The following is a 20,839-nucleotide window of genomic DNA, read 5'->3' on the forward strand; positions in this document are numbered from 1 at the left end:
ATTTTGACCAGGGAGTAAGAAGCCAGGGATCGGACAAGGTGTGGCAGGAAGATGCAGAAACCTAGCTGTAGAGGAGAGAGATTTTTTTTCTACCTTTAAAATTTTCCTCCCTGTAATGCCCAGGACAAATCTTTCTGGATCTGGGGTCAATGACAACACTCACAGCAAGGAGTTCAGCCTCTAACATCAAGATTTCTATTTTACCAGAGTGATCTGTTCTTAAGACTGTGAAATTGACTCAAGAGGTAACAGTAAATCACTTTTACCTAGATTCACTTAAACCCCCAAAACCCACTGCTTTTTGCATTAGGAACAACGAAAAAGCAAGAAACACTGTCAAATCGGGATGTTGAGGCAGGTTGAGGATCGGCCACTGAAAACTGTAAAATAATACAAATACAAACTCCAGAGGTGAAGATCAGGCAATTTATTGTAAACAGGATTACCCTAGCACTCCACCACCTACTGGCTGTGTCACATGCTCTCTTCCACATCAACTCGTGAAAAAGACTTTTTAAAAAGTCACGGGTAACGACACCTGAATGTTTCACAAATCTCCCTTACACTGAGGAAAGAGCAGCGTCCAGGCAGTCTGTTATTGCTCATGGACTACAATTTGGACCTATTTAGCTGAATGTGTAAGTCAGCCTGAGTGAGCCAACAGTGGCTGGAGGTCCTACGTGGACAGCAGACAACACTGGAGCACACTCACCAGCAACCTCACTTTCCTGGAGACTACCTGGGATGCCCCTCAGAGCGCTTCACTTGACTTTCCCATAAAAATGACACTCAAATTTCACCCCCCACTTTTTTTGTAAAGAGCTAAGTTACCCAATAGCACATAATTTTCCACAGAAAAGGTTTAGGTGGGTTATTTACTCTTCCAGTGGTAGATTTATACACTCAGGACTCATTTTTGATCCCTCTCATATATATTTGCAGTTTGATGAAAAGCTGCATAGTCTACAAATGCATAAAACCAGAAGGCAGTGATGGTGACTCACACACCTTCTGATGGACAAAGACAAGCTTCGTACAAGGAAGCTCTTGAAGGTAGGGATAAAAAGACAGTTACAGCACCACATTTATCTGACAGTAGAAATGGAGCCCCGCTCTCAAAAGCAGCCTCCACGGTTGTGATTATCATTCTTGCCCCAAATTCAGATTATTTGGAAAAATGGCAAATGTGAAACTTAAGATGTGAAAGAGACGTGACTCTACAGAAAGCAGTCCTGGCAAATCGACCACATGGAGGCGAAATGTCCCTGGAAATACCACTCTTTCCTTCGCCTGAGTCAGTCAACGACAGGCCCACTTACTGCTGCTAGTACCTGTGTGTTTCCAATTTCCCTGTAAGTTTTAATAACAGTAAATGTTTCAAAATGGCTGCTAAATATACGGTAACAATTTCATCTATAATTGTATCTCATGAAGAGAAGATATTTTTTAAAAGCTCACTCCAGTCATCATCTGTGTGTTTGTATGTATATATTCAAAAAACAACTTAACACTTAAGGCAATATTAGACTGGGAGCAAAACGGGGATTTAGTGTCTCTATGGAGATCACACTATTTAAGAGTCCAAGGCTTTCCTTTTTGTACCCCCAAAAAGGTGTCTTTGTACACGCTGCCTTTTATATTCACAACGGGACAGATATTTTGGTTGGAATACTGCCTGCGATTTCGCCATAGTAAAAAGTTACAGACATTTAGAGCAGCTGATGTTGGAAAAGCATGTCACACACTCAGTGGGATCTGAAGTTAAATAAATACAGCAATGTGTTGATGGGAAAAAAGTGACACTGATGGAACACTGCAAACCAACTATGAACAAGAATGTCAATATGATTCAATCAGAAAGAAACAAATCACAGTAATCCTGAGAAATTCAGTTTGGGACAAAATTGATGCCAGGTAAGTCTGTATTTCTAGCACTGTAAATAAGTAGGGTGTTCTAGAGTTTTCCAGCATTTTACTTGTTTGAATAAAAAACATGTTCAAATTTTATAAAAAGATTAAAACCATGCCTTAATCAGCAATTTCACTAATAAAAGAAAATTACATTGCTTTGTTCATTATCTGCCAAATGTAATGTTCTCCATTATTTACATGAAACTATTAAGTAGAAAGCAAACGAGAATCAATTTTTAAAAATGTATCACCTTTCTATATGTTTTGAAGTCTTTTCTGTCAACCTAGGAGGCTTTTAGAAAAAAGCTAACATATTTTCCTTCTGACAAGTGACTATTTTACAGAATAAAGAAGGAAGATTCTATAGGAATATCATTCATCATTTAAAGTATTGTTATATAAGGGACATTTCTCTTAGTAATGAAAACTTTTAAAATATTTAAGAGGCATGTATTTTAAAAATATTCTACATCTATAAGATTTTGTAATTTAATTACTCTGGATTTTTAATATTTCTACATAATGACATTTGACAAGTTTTTTTTTTTTTCTTTTTTTCCTCTGTATGTCTCTAATAGTGAACAAGAAACTATTAAAGTGGCCAAGATGGTTTTCCTAGCCCTTGGAAGACTCAGGAATGCATCCACTTGCACTTTCCCGCCCATGGGGAATCTTCAGAGTTTTGCAGCCATGAAGTTAATATGTGGTTTCACAAGGGGGAACAGTGGCAAACCACGCTTGAACTCAGTCATGTTCTGAATCACTTCAGGCTGCAAAAAAAAAAAAAAAAAGTTTTCTCTTAGTGTATTTAAACAGACTGAACAGGATATAAACTTTATTTTTGCATATACACACTAGTTTCTGCACCATCTATTACATATTATATCTGCTGACTCTCTTCCTGGATCAGTAGGGTCAGAGGGTCTATGCAGACCTATGGTGAGAGTTCCCAGTGGGTCTCCGGGTCAGAGGGAAGACTTCTGGCTTCCCCTACGTGCTCAAGGTCAGGCACACCAAGGGCTCAGGACTGTGGCCTGGGTGGAGTGGCAGAGGCCAGTGTGCCCACCTGGCAAGGGCCTGCTTATACTACCAGCTTCCTCCTCTTCCAAGTAAATGCCAACCGTTCAAAATGATCAAACTGCACAAGCGCCAAGGAAAATGTGGGGACAAATGTGGCTGGAGATGACTCACTGCAGAGTAACACAACTGTTCAATATAGTAGATGAGGCCGACAAGGGCAAAGTCACTGGTCTTCCCAGATGAACAGTGAAGGAATGGCAGCCTGGCCTTTAAGGGGGACCTGAAGTACATGCCCCGATACGTGGTGGCCTGAAACCTCTGGGTCTTACGTGTCCTGGTGAACAAGTCCTTTTAAGTAGGAAGTCCTCTAACAGTGCAAGCTAACACGACATTTATGTTTCTTACTTGTGGCAAGGCTGGTGCTTGTGACAAATTTATATCATTTTGACATGGGAACTCTCCAACCACAGGACCTATTTAAAAAAAAAAAAGAAAGGTTTAATGCTTTGCACTCACTGCTATTTGTACACAAGAGCAAACAAACAAAACAAAACCACACCAGACTCAGCTCACTAAAAAACTGCCTCAGGCCCAGTTCATGCGCCTCTCAGGTCCTTTCAGGCCGTGTGCTCCCAAGGCCTGACAGCTTGTCCTGCCTCCTGTCCAGAAGGCCCCCGTGATGGTTCAGGACTCACTGTGCTTCAACAGCCTTGCCTGTAGTGCTTTACTGCCCAGCTTTGACCTCACTGGTCCCTGAGGCTCTGGCCACCCAGAAGGACCCAGTAAAACCACCAAGAAAGTTGGGGGAGTCATCAGCCACGCCAGTCAGAGACAGGAGATGGGAAGAACTGAGCAGATGGACTGCTCACCTCCTACCCACATGCAGCGGCTCCACATCGCTCCTTCAGAGATGTCCTACCAGCATGGCCATGTTCTCTGACAGCTGTGGCCAGCTCGGCACTGTGCCATCTGGTGCCGGCTCTCCCCTTCACGGCCTCGTTTCCCTTTTCCCCTTATTTTTGCCTTGATAGAGCAGACCCTGTCTCCAGGTAGCTCCCCTTCTGCACCCCTTTACTTCCTGGTGCTCTCTAAGGGATGTGGCTATGGCATGGGATAGCTATCATGTGCCTAAAGACACCCTTTTAAAAAGTCAATTCTCAGTACTTACAAGAATCCATTTCTCTGGCAAGAACATGGACGGATACCTTGTGTCTCCTCGGGGCATCTACCGCCAACATTTCCTGGGTGGAAAGAAGAGCAAGGTCACCCTTTTGCCCCACCAGGGAACTTAAAATGAGGTGCTGTCTTACGACCATAAAGAGTCATCCTGCACACAGTCAGAAACAGAAAAGCTGTGTCCCTTTCTTTCCCCTCACTTACAGCATTTCATGTAAACTCTACAAACATTAGGAGGGCAGGCAGGAATTATTCTTAACCCCATCGTACATTGAGTAAACTGGAGTGCTCATGCTCCTATGGCTAATAAGCACCGGGACTGGGATTAAAAACCCAGCCTAGTACTCATCAGGGTGTGACCAGGGCTGCACCCAGTGATCTGAGGTGTGTGCAGAGACAATGGCCTGAGCCCAGTTAAGGGACGACCACAATGCCTGCTCCCCAGGAACCGCCCCAGGTTCTGCACCAGGGCACTGCTGCAGCTCCTCCCCTATCAGAAGAGAAGAGAACTAATATCTCTTGACTGACGCCTTGTATCAGCCTCTTTCCTATGTTAGACCACTTGGTTTTCTTAAGCTAAGCATCACCATGATTCCAATTCTAGAGACTCAGACTCTAAGACCCAGGCGTAACAACTTGCTGAGCCACACAACTCATAAGGGGACGGGGCCAGAAGTGAGGTATGTATGCTTGTTCTCTCAATTCCATCACATTGCCTGGAGGGACTCCCTTCAGTCTTTACCAAGAATGCCAGGAACAGTACGCTGGCAGAAGGATCCTGTGGGGAAGTGTCTCCTCACTCCCCCCTTAATGATAGGCCCATATTTATGTCTTTTCCAAAAGGAAGACTCAAGTTGTGATGAAGCTTCCCCTGATGCCTCAGCCAGAAATAATGTTTTGTATCCTCAGAGGAAGAGACTAGCAGCAAAGTCAGACTGACTCACAGTTATTTACAGAACAGTTATTGTAAGCCTGGTCCTGTGCAGCTTCAGAAGCCTTGCTGAAGTTGCATAGCAAAGCTGGCAGAACAGCCTCTTTTAGGAGCTCAGCCCAGGTTTGTCTCATCTGAGAGCATCTTATGGGAGTAAAGTTTGCTTCCAAAGATATATTCTTTTTTTTAATTTAAATTTATTTAATTGGAGGATAATTACTTTAAAATATCATGTTGGTTTCTGCCATACATCAACATGAATCAGCCATAGGTATATGCATCTGTTCCCTCCCTCCTGAGCCTCCCTTCCACTCCTACCCCATCCCACCCCAAAGATGCAGTCTTGATCTCTCTTCACCCAAACCCTCATTGCCCTCTTAACCTATATCAGTTACAGAACATCCTCTTCAGTTTCAGACTGTTCAATTTCCTGACCAACTTTGGACAATCCGCATTTTTCTAAAAACCAACCAATTGCATTTTCTTGCAAACTCTTTTCTAAGGAACACTAGAGTCCCAAGAGATATTTATAGGTATTCTGAACAACAACAAGAAGTGTCCATAGTGAAATCAGTTTAGGAAATATTTTGTTAATCAAAACTAAACAAATATTGGGCTAAATAAATCTTTACTATGGGGTTCCTAGAACTTTTTTTTTTGCTGCATTGCATGGTATGCAGGATCTTAAGATCCTCAACTAGGGGCTGAGCCCATGCCCTCTGCAGTGGAAGTGCAGAATCTTAGCCACTGGACCACCAGGGAAGTCCCTGTGGTCTTCTAGAATTTGTGGAAAATTCTAAGTCCCTCTTAGAATTTTTTAAAAAGCTAACATGCTCTGTGATTCCCCAAGAATGAGAATAAAGAGTCATTCTCAAACTTACATGGTCACAAAACTTTTTCTAGGTACCCCATTAGTATCTTACAGAACACAAGTGTATTAGGGAAACCTTGTTTGGGATTTAGTGTAAGCTCGGTAATAAATACTCTCACTTTTTAAGACAAGAAAGTCATAACTTATTTTCACAAATCAGTAATGAGGTACCACTTGTAATTTCAAATAATCAAATTTGTGGAAAGACCAATCTTCATTTCTTCTGGAAACATCACAGTGTATTAGGTTATCATGCTCTTTGAACACACGTAACTAATAAACGTCTTAGGAACCAAACAGTGCTGAACGTGAGCACCCTCTTTTACAGGCAAAAGGAGAACAAGTAACCAACCTCACAAAGTGTAACAGTCTTCAATAGTAAGTCAATCACAATAGCTACTTTATAACATCAAGGAGGAAAACATACTCTCATTTGAAGCATTCTGATTAAACTATTTAAAAACCCTAAGGTTGAGTATTACTAATAAAGTGATAACAACAATAGAGACTATTTAATAAATGCTGCTAAGTGCCAATCTCTTTGCATACCTCATTTCAAGGAATACTCCAATTAATCTCTATTTCATAAATAAGGAAGCTTATAGAATTTGGCCAGGGTCACAAAGCTAGCTAGCTGGTGATGGAGCTGAGCCCTGAGTCTGTGCTCAGGGGCCATATGCTCCCGCTCCTGCCCCACAGACCACGGAGCGAGGCCGACCATTCTGAGCAGGGCTCGGGACGGCTTTCTGCCTGGCAGCCGACACGTGTCCCGGAGCCCTGCTCCCACACCCAACTCTCCCTCACAGTCCTGCCGCACCTCTCTCTTCACGGACACAAAGACTACCTGCGGTCACACTGAGTTGGACGAAAAGCACAAGGTGTTATGGGAAAACCCATACAAATTTTTTGGCCAACCCAATATATCAGAACAGAATCTTATTTTATATAGTTTTTATTTTTTAATTATGTGTGTTTTTACTACATACACACACACACACACACATATACAGATATTTTAATAGATTTTATTTTTCAAAGCAGTTTAGGTTCACAGCAAAACTGAGTGGAAGGAACACAGGTTTTCCAGATATGCACTATCCGTTTACAGGCCTAGCCTCTTGTCAAAATATATGTTTTTTAAAAGACTATCACTGCAAAAGAGCAAGAGTCATTTAGATGAGAGTCGTTTTGCTCTACACAATGCAAGGGAGCTAAAGATGATGGTAACTTGACCAGTCAGCCATATCCACAGTCAAAAATGGCTCAGATCCCATTGCTGAGAAAGGTACATTCAAAATACCATCATTTACTGTCAAATTGTGAACCTAAAATTGCTACTTTCTTTCTTCTTGCTAAGGTGTTACTGGCTGTATGAATATCTGTTTGCACATACAGAGACCAGGAGCCTTGTTGTTTTGCACAGGCTCTGGCAGGGAGAATAGGTATAATAACTGGTAGATGGTGCAAAGTCACCCTTTCCTCTATGGAACTATCGGCACTTCCAACTCAGGAGTCGTTTGCTTTTCCTCACTCTCCCACACAGCACCAACAGCAGGGGATTAGAAATAATTAGCCTTCACTGCACAACTAATTTCACAAAGTCACTCTAATGAGAACTGCAAATACGACTCTTGTATTGACAGCTAAGATATACCCCTGAAAAATGACCTTGAAAAGCAGATACTATCCTTTCCAGAGATGTCAGCACAAGGCAGGACTGAACTCCTGATGAAAAACGTGGTGTCTAATAAATCAGGTATGAACCAGGAGATGTGGCTCAGGACACTGGGTAGGGTATAATTCTAAGGCACTATTCTAATTACAGAGTAGAATTTTGTTCCTTGCCCTAAAAAATAGACATAAAAGTATTTTACATAAATTAGATGCCCCAGTACATTACAAACAATTATATGTAACCCTTTAGGTACAGCTCTGCTGCTGCTACTGCTAAGTCACTTCAGTCGTGTCCGACTGTGCGACCCCATAGACGGCAGCCCACCAGGCTCCCCCGTCCCTGGGATTCTCCAGGCAAGAACACTGGAGTGGGTTGCCATTTCCTTCTCCAATGCATGAAAGTGAAAAGTGAAAGTGAAGTCGATCAGTCGTGTCCAACTCTTAGCGACCCCATGGACTACAGCCCACCAGGCTCCTCCGTCCATGGGATTTTCCAGGCAAGAGTATTGGAGTGGGGTGCCATTGCCTTCTCCTAGGTACAGCTCTACTGCTACATAAATTTTTAATCTCTGCACTTAGCATGGTTATTACACACATTCTATGCCCATTTAAAATTTATGCTACTCTTCTATAAATTCTGTTACGGTGGGGAAAACTTAGATGGTATAAACCTCTTAGAGCAGAACTGGGATAACTTTAATGGCAGTACCTCTCTTTTCTCCTGAAAAACTTTATTAGGCACTTAAAACTTACAAGATCTCTAGTGTGGAATTAGCAGATATAAATTACTATATATATATACTAGACAAACAATTAAGGTCCTACTGTATAGCAGAGGGAACTATAATCAGTTAACCTGTAATGTAAAAGAATATGAAAAAGAATAACTGAATCACTTTACTGTATACCTGAAACTAACAGAAGGAAAGAAGAGGAGAGAGGCGATTGCTAAAGGCTTAGGGGTTTCTTTTTGGGGTAAGAAAAAGTTTCAAAATTGTTAGGTGATTATGGTTATACCTTTTGACTAATGGGTGACTATGAATATACTAAAAACCACTGAATTATACATTTTACATAAATGATTGTGTGGTATGTGAATTAAATTTCAAAAAAAATAAAAAATAAATAAAAATAAAAAAGGAGTTAAGCGCTTTGGAAAAAAAGGCGAGTGGTCATTTATTTTTAAAAGGAGCCGTGTGTACATACTAAGTAGCTTCAATTGTCTCCGACTCTTTGTGACCACATGGAAAGTGGCCCACCAGGCTCCTCAGTGACACCTAAATCAGTGGAGATTTATAGTTGGCAGAGACTGGAAAAGACTCTGATTCTCAAATTCTATTTGCTTTCTTTGTTCTTTCTTCCCATGATAAGCTCACCTACGCTCTCTGTGGGTTGGCGTGCGGAACAGAGAGAAAAAAACGAGGGTGACCTAAGTAGGTGGGTCTGGAAGCTGGGAAGGGCCACCATAGTCCTTGGTCCAGACGGAGAGGAAAACAGTACTGAGTTCAATAGGGACTGTCTCTTTTTCCTAATAGTAATAAGTCTCGAAAATACTTAAATCCATAAAAATGCCTTCATAAGTCCTGCCTGAATGGGTTCAAAGTGGCAACACATAACACAAAGCATGTAACGTTTTCTTACTGGTCAAAGTCCAAATACGTAAAGTGAATTTACCTTATAGAATTTGATAATATCTTCCTTGGTAAGTGTCTTCAAATAGGCAACTTCTATATTATCTGAAAAAGAAATCAAACAAGAATTTATTAATATTTCCATTTTAAGCAGCCCAGAATACTACACTAAATGACAATATTCTTCACTCCAACACTCTTAAATATCCATCTTTTTGAGTGATCAATTGTTCCTGAAAGTAGTAAGGGAAAAAATTTCAAGTAAAAAGTAAGAGGATACCCTGGCTCTCTATGGGTGAGCTGTTGGTTCCTGGTCTAGTCATTTCAGGTTTTCTGAGCCTCAGTTTCTTCATCTGGAAATTGGGTATAAAAACCACCTAACTGACAATCACATAATACCAGGGCAAATGCTCAGTAATTGGTAGTTACTATTATCATTAACAATGAACCCAACTGCTAGAAAAATTACAGGTAAGGAAACGGAGGCCCCAAAAAGGCAACCTGGTTGAGATCTTTGGCTTGTCTGTGTCAGAATGAGAACACGACCCAACCCTTCTGGCTTCAAGTGTAGCTGAAGTTAATCTCTGCTCTAAGGTAAAGGAGAAGCAGGAGACTTTGGGGAGTACAGCTCTTCCAAATCTAAAAGCACTGACAAATCTGGGGAGATCCTTAAAGGCAGATGTTTGAACCCTGGTGCCTCCAGGACTGCACTTGTCTCAAGAGAGTTCAATCTGCACATTTTCTGTTTAGAGCTATGAGAAATAGATGCCTACATATCTGTGCTCAGAGTCTCAGAGGCATACTGAATAAAGTGAAATCAGATTTACTATTAGTGCATTGTGATGAGATACAGATAGATTCAGCTCTAGTTTGAGAGAGAGAGAAAAAAAAAGTTTCTAATAGGAAATTGTTGTTACATTAAATATAAGTCCTTTAGAAGTGCTACCACCTCATCCCAAACTGTCCTGAAACATCACCTATGAAATGAATACCATTTTGCAGAATGGCATCAATGCCCTCAAATGTTTCACTTCCATGCCATGAATGTGGGGGCCCTGATCATGCCTTACCTCTGTCAAAATTGTACTGCTGAGAGATGATCTCCCCCCAATATTTAGCACACTCTGCAGATAGCTTCTTTGGTTTGTCTAGTCGACGGATTGCTAATGCTTGGATGTGTTTTTGGAAGGCCTCTTCTGTCATGTCCTCTATGGACTTTTCCATGGTAATTAAGAAAGCTTCCACTCTGCTTTCTAGGTAGTGAGGTGGCTTTTCTGACTGGATGATAAACCGTAAGCCCTGAATGCCATTGGCTCGGCGTGGCCCGCTGAAGACGATATAGCCTGAAACACAAACACCAGCCAGTCAGGACCATGGCGTCTCAGACGTGGGTCACTTTTAATCTTCCAAAAATTATCCTGTCAGAGCAAATACAATCTACTTTAGGACTTTATATTAATCACCTCTGAGGAAATCAGCAATGAAAATATCTTCAGTTCCTAAGGACAGGGCAGACAAGCTCTCTGAAGAACAGTTGGAGAGCTGGAGGTCACAAACCCCTATTCATTATTCAACATTCCCAAGCGCCTCACTGTCTGTCAGTTAATCCCCTTCAATCCATGTTAAAGTTATTCTCATCCCTATGAAATGCTGGACTCATTTCATCCCCTAACCATTGACCTAGCTTGGTTTCCTTTCACATCCAAGTTCCTTATGTGAACTTGCCTTCACTATTGCATTTCTTGTTAGATAACCTACCCCTGGATCGACTTCATTCAGGCTGCAAATCTTCAGAGACCAAGTAACTGAAGGTCATTTCCCATCATGAGCTCCTCTGCTACCTCCCATCTGTATCTTTCCTGAACGCACCTGTGGCTTGCCTCCTCTGCTCTCCCCTGAACCACACCTCACTACCTTCAGCATCGCCTTTAGAGTTTGAACACTCTTAGTAGCATTTGCCACACTGTACTACAATTATTCCTTACAGGTCTGCCTTCCTGATGAGATTGTGAGTTTCATGAAGGGAAAGACCATCCAAAACTTATCCATTTTTGCAGTCCAGCATCTATCATGGTGGTAGTTTAAAAAAAGATTGTTACTTTAAGAGACTCACCCAAATCCTTTTTCATTGGTTGTTCAAAGCACATTACTGGGGCTTGCTCTTTTTGATCAAATTTTCCAGGATCTCCAAGGCTTTTAACAGTGCCTAAAACTGCCCGAAACATTTCCTCAAAAGACACTTATTGTGACTTCTTCTATGTGCCCCAGGCTTGGGATACAAAGATTAATAAAAAATACGTGACCTCTTAAGGAACCCAAAGAAGAAGTCACAGTAAGCATCTTTTGAGGAAATGTTTCGGGCAGTTTTAGGCACTGTTAAAAGCCTTGGAGATCCTGGAAAATTTGATCAAAAAGAGCAAGCCCCAGTAATGTGCTTTGAACAACCAATGAAAAAGGATTTCGGTGAGTCTCTTAAAGTAACAATCTTTTTTTAATCTAAGCTTCTCTGGTGGAGAAGGCAATGGCACCCCACTCCAGTACTCTTGCCTGGAAAATCCCATGGACGGAGGAGCCTGGTAGGCTGAAGTCCATGGGGTCGCTAAGAGTTGGGCACGACAGAGCAACTTCACTTTCACTTTTCACTTTCATGTACTGGAGAAGGAAATGGCAACCCACTCCAGTGTTCTTGCCTGGAGAATCCCAGGGACGGGGGAGCCTAGTGGGCTGCCGTCTACGGGGTCGCACAGAGTCGGACGTGACTGAAGTGACTTAGCAGCAGCAAGCTTCTCTGGTGGCTTGCTTCCCACCTTGTCACCCTCAACAGCCTGCCCTTAGCATCCTTTTCCCCCACCCAAAATGACCTCTATATAGACATGTATGTGATGTAAACACACGTCATCTCCTTAAGAACTGCTCTACTGTCCATGAGATAGTAACGGCTTATCTTCTAGAGGTGGAGTCCCCACAGGCATCATGACAGGGGGCTGCACATGTGGCGAATGTTCTCGAGGACGACAGTGCTCCTCAAGGAGTGAGGTGCCCTGCCGCGCCCCGCTGCCCACTCACCCAGTTGCTCCTTGGTGCGCAGGGTGTTGAAGCAAGGCTCGGAGATGATCTGACAGAAGAGCTCCAGAAACATGTTCTCTGACGTGCTCTGCATGTCGGTTTGGTAGTATATCTCAATGCCACAGTTATTGTGGACTTCATTCCTCTGCTGATACACAAACCATCCCCCTAGGAAGTTTCAATTAGAGAGCGACATGTTCAAAAACTTCTTTAGGGTTTAAACAAACTTACTGTTTTGTTTGTCTGTATGAAGTTGTTCAGTTTAGTTGGTGTCTTTTGGCAGTTCCAAACTGCAATTAATTCATTTAAGAATGTGAAACTCAACTTACCCAAGGGAATCCTAATACAGTGATCTGTACTTGGGAGGCCCTTATAAACATTCAAAGACTTTAAAGGGCAAAACACTTGTAAAAGACCCATTTTATGACTAAGTAAATTTTAATGCTAATTGAGATCATAGTTAATGAAATTCACAATGCAGTGTACAGACTAAATTACAACTAGCTAATATCTATAAGAAACTCAATAGAAATACAACCTATGTTTTAATAACCATGCAAAACAATTGTTTAAACCATTAGTTGTGCCATTATCTATTTAGCATTCAATTCAATATTGTTTACCAACACCCACGCTGAAGGTCAATTCACAAATTTATACATATGTGTACAATGTGTAGAGATGCCCCAGTCTGACATCTCACTTCAGAGATGAAGAAACTGAGACCCTGAGAAGTGAGCAACTTATCCAAGGACATACAGTTGGATGATGGAGAGCTGAGATATGCTGATCAAGTACTTCATCAAAGTTATAAACAGATGGCCATGCTTTATGATCTGATAACTATTTCATGAGCAGTAAATGTGACTAAGCAAATAGTGTTTAGTAATTGCCTGATTACCACATTCAATGGTTTTTGAACAGCAGTTTCTGACTCTTCCTCTCTGCCATGCTGTAGTGACTGAGGAAGAAGCTTAAGTTCAAAATGAGCCATTACCCAGTCTGTGATGACTGGCTATGCAGAATAGTAGCACGGTGCTCAAGGTGTCTTGGAGCATTCAACAAAGAGATTCTGAGGTAATGCTTTAGTAGCTACTCAAGTGAGCCAGACACAGACCCCAGCCCTTAAGAAATGTACAGCCTACCAAGGGAGATGGAGATGCACTTCAATCCCAATGTGAGAGAAGTGCTGAGTAGCGTAAAGAAGGAAGGTTCAGAAAACCTGTGCTGGGAGGTCAGAAGAGGAAGCAATTACTTTTAGAAAAAAGTTTAAGGGAAAAAACCCAATGCTTCTCATCACTGGTCTAATACACTTTCCACTATACAATTCTGAACAACATTGAAAATAATGCTTAATGAGTTCTATATCAAAAGAAACCACTGTTAATGCAAAAGTAGCCCAACACTGAAAACTCCCATATATTATTATTAATTCTTTATGTCAATTCCTATGGGCTCATAATTCTAATTTCCATTTTTTATAAATAAATTTTATTACATGCTTCCCAGTCAATACTTCTTTAGTTTTGTGATTTTTCACTTCTTCACTCTTCTATGCTCAATGACCAGTCACTTCCAGGATCATTCTCATCAAAATAATTGCCTGCCTTCAATTTCACCTCTTTGACCCTCCTATAGATAATTTTCTTGCAGAATTATCTATCTTTAGTTATAAATTAGTAGAGAATCCCAGCAGATCTTTACCATAAAATTATATTTGATCATCCAAGTGACTTCAACCCACCTGTAATCACACACAATATTATGTCAAAGCAGTCCATTCCCAAAGATAGAACATTTCCACTTACTGTCCGGGAGCTGAACTTCTCTGTACCGAACGAGCTGACTTGGAAGAAGTGGTTTCGTATGAGCATGTTCAATAAGGGTGTCTTCAACCATCTGCATGATTCCTAACGCAGCCTAGAAAGGCAGGTCATGGCACATTACAAAACCACAAATGTATCTTGATTAGACAGCAGCCCATGCAATATGAAAACAACATGTGTGTGAAATAAACTAACCAACTTTATCAAAGTGGGTTTTTAAAACCTTAAGTACATTTGATCCTGCTCAAATAGATAAAAACTGAACTTGTTGATTTGCAACAGAGTCAGTAAGGTAGTAGTGAGGAGAAAGAGAGACCCAGACAATCATCGGCACCAATCTCGATGTTGGAGCGGTATCACTGATGGAAAGTTGGTCTCTAGTGAATGGCCCTCACCACAGATATTTGGGGTTACAGCAAAGCAAAAGAGGTAAGCATGAGGCTTTATTCTGAATAAAACTGACACAGGGAAGAATCCTTTCTCAGTCACATAACAGCACCTGACCTTGGCATATTATTCTGGAGACAAAATAGTGGAGTGGCAGAGAGTATGGGCTCTTGAGACAGACTACCATGGGAATTCTAAATTCCGTTTAGCTTTCCATGTGCTAAACACTTGGAATGTACTATTTACTTTAATCCTTGTACATAATATACTGATAAAGAAAGTGAGCATAGAGAGATTAAGACACTTTCAAAAGATTACATAACTTGTAACTGGCTGAGTCAGGATTTGAATCCAGGCTGATTCCACACTATGTGGTCTTACCCACTATACAGTCCTGCTGTTCTAGAGTAGGGACCATTATTCCCATTTCCTCCAGTGACTGCACGAGGCAGACAACAGAGAAGGCAGCCGTGAAAGTAGGTCCACAGTTAACCAGGATCATTCAACTCTGTATACTCTCCCCTACCTTTCTGCAGAGGGCAGAGAAGGCCAAGTCAACACTAATGAGTATATAGCCATACTGCAGTGGTTAGTCAGTAGTCTTAAATCAAATAGAGTAAAATTTCTGTTGCAATGATCTATAAAAGATTGCTAAAACCTCAATCACCCACCTGCTTTGTTATATTTCCATGGAGAAGGGCTTCAATATGCAGCCGTGACAGGAGTTGAGGTATGAAGGCCTTAAGGCGAGGAAGGGTGACATCTGCAAACAGGTGTAAGAAATTGTAAGCTCTACCTATGAGGTCTTTTTTTTTTTTTTAAAACTCTGAGACAATTTGAGACTTACAGAAGAGGTGCAAAAATAGTATAGGGAGTTCCTACATACCCTTCACCCAGTTTTCTCTAACGTTAACGTTTTTCACTACCATAGGATGCTGATCAAATCTAAGAAGTTAACACTGGGACAATACTATTAACTAAAAAATCTACTTTATTTGGATTTCAGTTTTTCCACTAGTAACAGTTTTCATTCCAATCCCAAGGAAAGGTAATGCCAAAGAATGCTCAAACTACTACACAATTGCACTCATCTCACACGCTAGTAAAGTAATGCTCAAAATTCTCCAAGCCAGGCTTCAGCAGTACGTGAACCGTGAAATTCCAGATGTTCAAGCTGGTTTTAGAAAAGGCAGAGGAACCAGAGATCAAATTGCCAACATCTGCTGGATCACAGAAAAGGCAAGAGAGTTCCAGAAAAACATCGATTTCTGCTTTATTGACTATGCCAAAGCCTTTGACTGTGTGGATCACAATAAACTGTGGAAAATTCTGAAAGAAATGGGAATACCAGACCACCTGACCTGCCTCTTGAGAAACCTATATGCAGGTCAGGAAGCAACAGTTAAAACTGGACATGGAACAACAGACTGGTTCCAAATAGGAAAAGGAGTACGTCAAGGCTGTATACTGTCACCCTGCTTATTTAGCTTATATGCAAAGTACATCATGAGAAACGCTGGACTGGAAGAAACACAAGCTGGAATCAAGATTGCCGGGAGAAATATCAATAATTCCAGATATGCAGATGACACCACCCTTATGGCAGAAAGTGAAAAGGAACTCAAAAGCTTCTTGATGAAAGTGAAAGTGGAGAGTGAAAAAGCTGGCTTAAAGCTCAACATTCAGAAAACGAAGACCATGGCATCTGGTCCCATCACTTCATGGCAAATAGATGGGAAAACAGTGGAAACAGTGTCAGACTTTATTTTTGGGGGCTCCAAAATCACTGCAGATGGTGACTGTAGCCATGAAATTAAAAGACGCTTACTCCTTGGAAGGAAAGTTATGACCAACCTAGAAGGCATATTCAAAAGCAGAGACATTACTTGGCCAACAAAGGTCCGTCTAGTCAAGGCTATGGTTTTTCCAGTAGTCATGTATGGATGTGAGAGTTGGACTATAAAGAAAGCTGAGCACTGAAGAATTGATGCTTTTGAACTGTGGTGTTGGAGAAGACAATTGAGAGTTCCTTGGACTGCAAAGAGATCCAACCAGTCCATTCTAAAGGAGATCAGTCCTGGGTGTTCTTTGGAAGGAATGATGCTAAAGCTGAAACTCCAGTACTTTGGCCACCTCATGTGAACAGCTGACTCATTGGAAAAGACTCTGATACTGGGAGGGATTGGGGACAGGAGGAGAAGGGGACGACAGAGGATGAGATGGCTGGATGGCATCACTGACTCGATGGACATGAGTTTGAGTGAACTCCAGGAGTTGGTGATGGACAGGGAGGCCTGGCGTGCTGTGATTCATGGGGTCGCAAAGAGTCGGACACAACTGAGTGACTGAACTGAATGGAACTGAACCCTTTTGAACTAGTGGTGTTGGAAAAGACTCTTAAAGAGTCCCTTGGACTGCAAGGAGATCCAACCAGTCCATCCTAAAGGAGATCAGTCCTGGGTGTTCATTGGAAGGACTGATGTGGAAGCTGAAACTCCAATACTTTGGCCACCTGATGTGAAGAGTTGACTCATTGAAGACCCTGATGTTGGGAAAGATTGAGGGCAGGAGGAGAAGGGGACGACAGAGGATGAGATGGTTAGATGGCATCACCGACTCAGTGGACATGAGTTTGGGTGAACTCCAGGAGTTGGTGATGGACAGGGAGGCCTGCCGTGCTGTGGTTCATGGGGTTGCAAAGAGTTGGACACGACTGAGCGACTGAACTGAACCCTTTTCTGTTTCAGGATTTAATCCACGATCCTACCCTGCATTTAGTTGTCATGAGTCCTTAGTTTCCTCCCATCCTTAACAGTGCCTTGGTCTCTCTTTGTCTTTCACAACCTTAAGATTTTTGAGCAGTACTGCTCGTTTTACAGAATGCCCTTTATTGGGGCTTTAATAACTCAATTATTAAATTGGATTTATGTACTCTTAAGAAGAACACCCGAGAGGTAATGTGTCTTTCTCACATCGGGGCACATGATGCTGACATGCTGTAATACAGATGATGAAAACATTGATCACCTCATTATGATGTTGTGTGCCAGATGTCTGTCCTATAAGTGCTGAACCACTTTAATCTTTTGGTTGTAATTAAGTAACTAATGTATACTTTTCAAGCAACTAGGAAAAGCCACCCCACCAATGCCTACTTTTCCCATTATAATTAAAATACTTATTTTGGAGGAAATACTTCGAGACTATACAAATATCTTGTCCTTACTTAACTTTTATCCACTAATTTGGTGTTAGATGGTTAGATGGCCATCACCGACACAATGGACATGAGTTTGGGTAAACTCCAGGAGTTGGCGATGGACAGGGAGGCTTTGGCGTTGCTGCAGTTTACGGGGTCGCAAAGAGTCAGACACAACTGAGCGACTGAACTGAACTGAACTTCAGTAAAGAAGAGTTGTCCCTTTTCCGTTAGGACGCTATGCTAATAAATGTTACATGGATGCTAATGCTAGTGATTAAAATTTAAAGACAGACATAGGAAGGGAATTAACAAGTGCTTACTATGTATGTATGCATCAGGCACTTTATAGATGTTATAAACTGTAAATTATATGCTATTATTCCCATTTTAAAGGTGAGAAAACTGGAATTCCTTGGCAGTTCAGTAGTTAGGATTGCATACTCTCATTGCCAAGGGCTCAGGTTCAATCCCTGGTCAGGTGACAAGCTGCACAGTGGCCAAGGCGGGAAAAGGTGAAGATACTAAACTTAAGAGAATTTAAATTTCTTGTCCAAAGTCGTTAACCTAGTAAGCTGCAAAGCTGCATTTGAATCTTGGCCTAATTCCAAAGTCCATATGCATTCCACTCCCCTGCACTGCCCTAGAAGGCCCTTTCACTAGACCCTGTCAGCACTCAGTCTCTTTGCCTCTACAAAAATAACCTGCTTACATTTATGCTCTGCCACTAGACTGGAGAGCCTTGATCCAAGAAACCCCAGCTACACCTAACTGATCATTTTTAAATCTCAAGCACCTGCAATCTGGTACCTGGTACACAGGCAGTCAGTAAATGCTGTTCTAGTTAATGAACTTTATAATCTATATGCCTACCCAGTGCCTGAGGCAACCAATAAAATAATGACCTTCAATACTTTGCTCTTGACTTGTCACTGAAGACATCAAAGGCACAGTGATACATAATAAGTAAGGATTTGTCATAAAAGATTATTAAAAATTCAACAGTATTCTTTTTTCTTATTACTGAGCATGTAGGAAGGAAGATTAATTGGTAGCGCAATGCTGAGAAGTGGAAAAGATAAAACAACAATAAAGGATGATATCAGTCTACATTCTTTCCAGTAAAACCCTGAAAGTAATTTCATTCCATTGAATAGACATTCATTAGACACACACTGAGGGCATAATATAAATACTAAATAAAAAGAACAAACGGAAGGCATAATTCACTGCCCTTGAGGAATCAAGGACTTTCAGGCAAAACCTCTGAAAATTAGATTTAAGATTTTAGGAAAAAAGCAACAAAAGATGACTCTTTAGGCTAATTTACATAGTTTCCATTTTTTTACCAAACTGAATAGATCTACAGATACTGAAGCATTCTTTCTATGTGATAAGGCTTTTAAGCTCAGCCCTTTTTCCTTTTCTGAAAACTTCAATATTAACAAGGCAAATTCTTGGGTCAAAACACTGTCATTTGCAGAAATCTATGAACAGTAGTAACTAACTGTTGTGGGTCCATGTTGAAAACAGCAAATGTGGTTAAGCTGCCTGAATACAAAAGCCACTTCAAAGGCTACCTCTGTTTTTGTTAAAAAAAAAAAAAAAAAGAAAAGAAAGAAAGTATACACAGTTGGCTTCTTTAATGGAACTATAAGTTATTAGAAAGCACAAACAGCAGGTAATAGCATACACCAAAATAATTTTAGAAAACAATGAAGAAAGCATCAAGCTATAAGTAGAAAGAGTCTCACCATCCAAGGCTTCTTTTAATTCATCTTTAGTCCAGGCCACTTCAGTCATCAGCAAGCGGAGGTAGTACATGGCGTGTTGATGAGGCTGTTCAGCTCGGAAATTGTTAAGAGATCGCATATACTAGTGAAGGAAGACAGGGGTCTGTTAATTTTATCCCATCCTTTTAAAATCATTTCAAAAGAGCAGCTATAATCAAACTTCAATTTGCATAAATTGTGTGCTACTGGGATGTGGGATATTGGCTTCCTCCTTTTTGAAGTTATGTGATTAGACAAATTCCCCTCTGATCCTTAAAGAGTATGCTTTCCCTTTGTCTAGCCTGCTCCCTTACCCCCAGCATCGGACATGTACTTCCTTCATGTGTACAGCCTTGACTGTGGGACTTCATTCATCCCTCAGAAGCTATCCCCAGTTTTCAGAGCCTCCATCTCTTGGCATCCTCTAATTCTTCACTACAAGGTCACCCCCAAAGCCTAATCAAGAAACATGGCTATGTGTGTGTATATACATATACTACTGAATCTTCATTTGAAAATTGATGATAATTTCTCTCAGTGTACAATGAAGGTCATAGTTTGGCTTTTAAAGCAGCTATACATCCCATATATCCACTACTGGGCCAGCCATGAGTTGAATTTAAGTGGAAGATACAGCAAGCCTAAATAGTCTGCCCTAATGTGACAAGGCTATCATGTCAGGCTGAAGTCCCAGCCTGTAGAATCAAGTTTCTTCTTAAATGGAGGTTGAAATCTTAAAATCTTCAAGGAGTCCCTGAAAGCTACTAGGTCTACCTCAGTTTCCCTTCTGAAAGAAAGTGCTGTCCTAGCTCTTAGGCCCTATAGAGAAGGGGGCCAGGTGTTCACTAGACTTTCCCAGGCTTTCTTTCTGGGAAAAATATAGGATCTAGCAAAGATAGAATGAAATGATTGATACAGAGTTATGAATGCTTCTTTTCCTCCTCACCTCCTTCTCAAAAATGTTCATAACATGGCAATATTACCTGATGAATTAAAAAAATAAAAATAAGTTCAGAAAACTTACTGCCTCTTTGATAATTTCAAATCTTTTTTCATCAATCTCAAAGGTAGCCATTTTCTCAATGATCTTCTTTAGCAAAATTGGCTGCTTGTCATTGTAACCTTTCACCGAGAGCTACAGAAAGAGTTCAGGATATTAAAAATCTAAAAATACCATGAAACAACTTAAATTTGACTTTTAAACATTTAGGAAGTCCCCAAACCAGGTGTATCAAAATAAAAATAAAACAAATTTAATGAAATTCCTTTCTCATAAATATAGCTTAACATTTAGGAAGATAACATTAACCATCTTTATTTACTAAGACCCAAAAGCATATTTTTGCTTTTCCTAAACAAAAACAATAACAAGAAA

The 20,839-nt window shown here is 40.9% G+C and overlaps 1 protein-coding gene across 3 annotated transcripts in view; it reads right to left on the reverse strand.

Moving 5' to 3' along the window:
• Positions 1-412: 412 nt before the first annotated feature.
• IDE (insulin degrading enzyme) overlaps positions 413-20,839 on the reverse strand; it is a 94,583-nt gene continuing 74,156 nt past the window's right edge. For 2 of the 3 annotated variants that reach the window (XM_010819775.4, XM_015460599.3), the window contains 10 exons: positions 20,489-20,599; positions 19,447-19,567; positions 15,165-15,256; positions 14,089-14,200; positions 12,281-12,448; positions 10,285-10,557; positions 9,258-9,319; positions 4,100-4,172; positions 3,337-3,404; positions 413-2,681 (listed from right to left, as the gene is read on the reverse strand). In XM_010819775.4, coding sequence (XP_010818077.1) covers positions 2,586-2,681; positions 3,337-3,404; positions 4,100-4,172; positions 9,258-9,319; positions 10,285-10,557; positions 12,281-12,448; positions 14,089-14,200; positions 15,165-15,256; positions 19,447-19,567; positions 20,489-20,599 — 1,176 coding nt within the window. In that variant the 3' untranslated portion in view covers positions 413-2,585. 3 annotated transcript variants of the gene reach the window in all.

Source organism: Bos taurus, chromosome 26 (assembly GCF_002263795.3).
Source record: "Bos taurus isolate L1 Dominette 01449 registration number 42190680 breed Hereford chromosome 26, ARS-UCD2.0, whole genome shotgun sequence".
Classification (NCBI taxonomy): Eukaryota; Metazoa; Chordata; class Mammalia; order Artiodactyla; family Bovidae; genus Bos; species Bos taurus.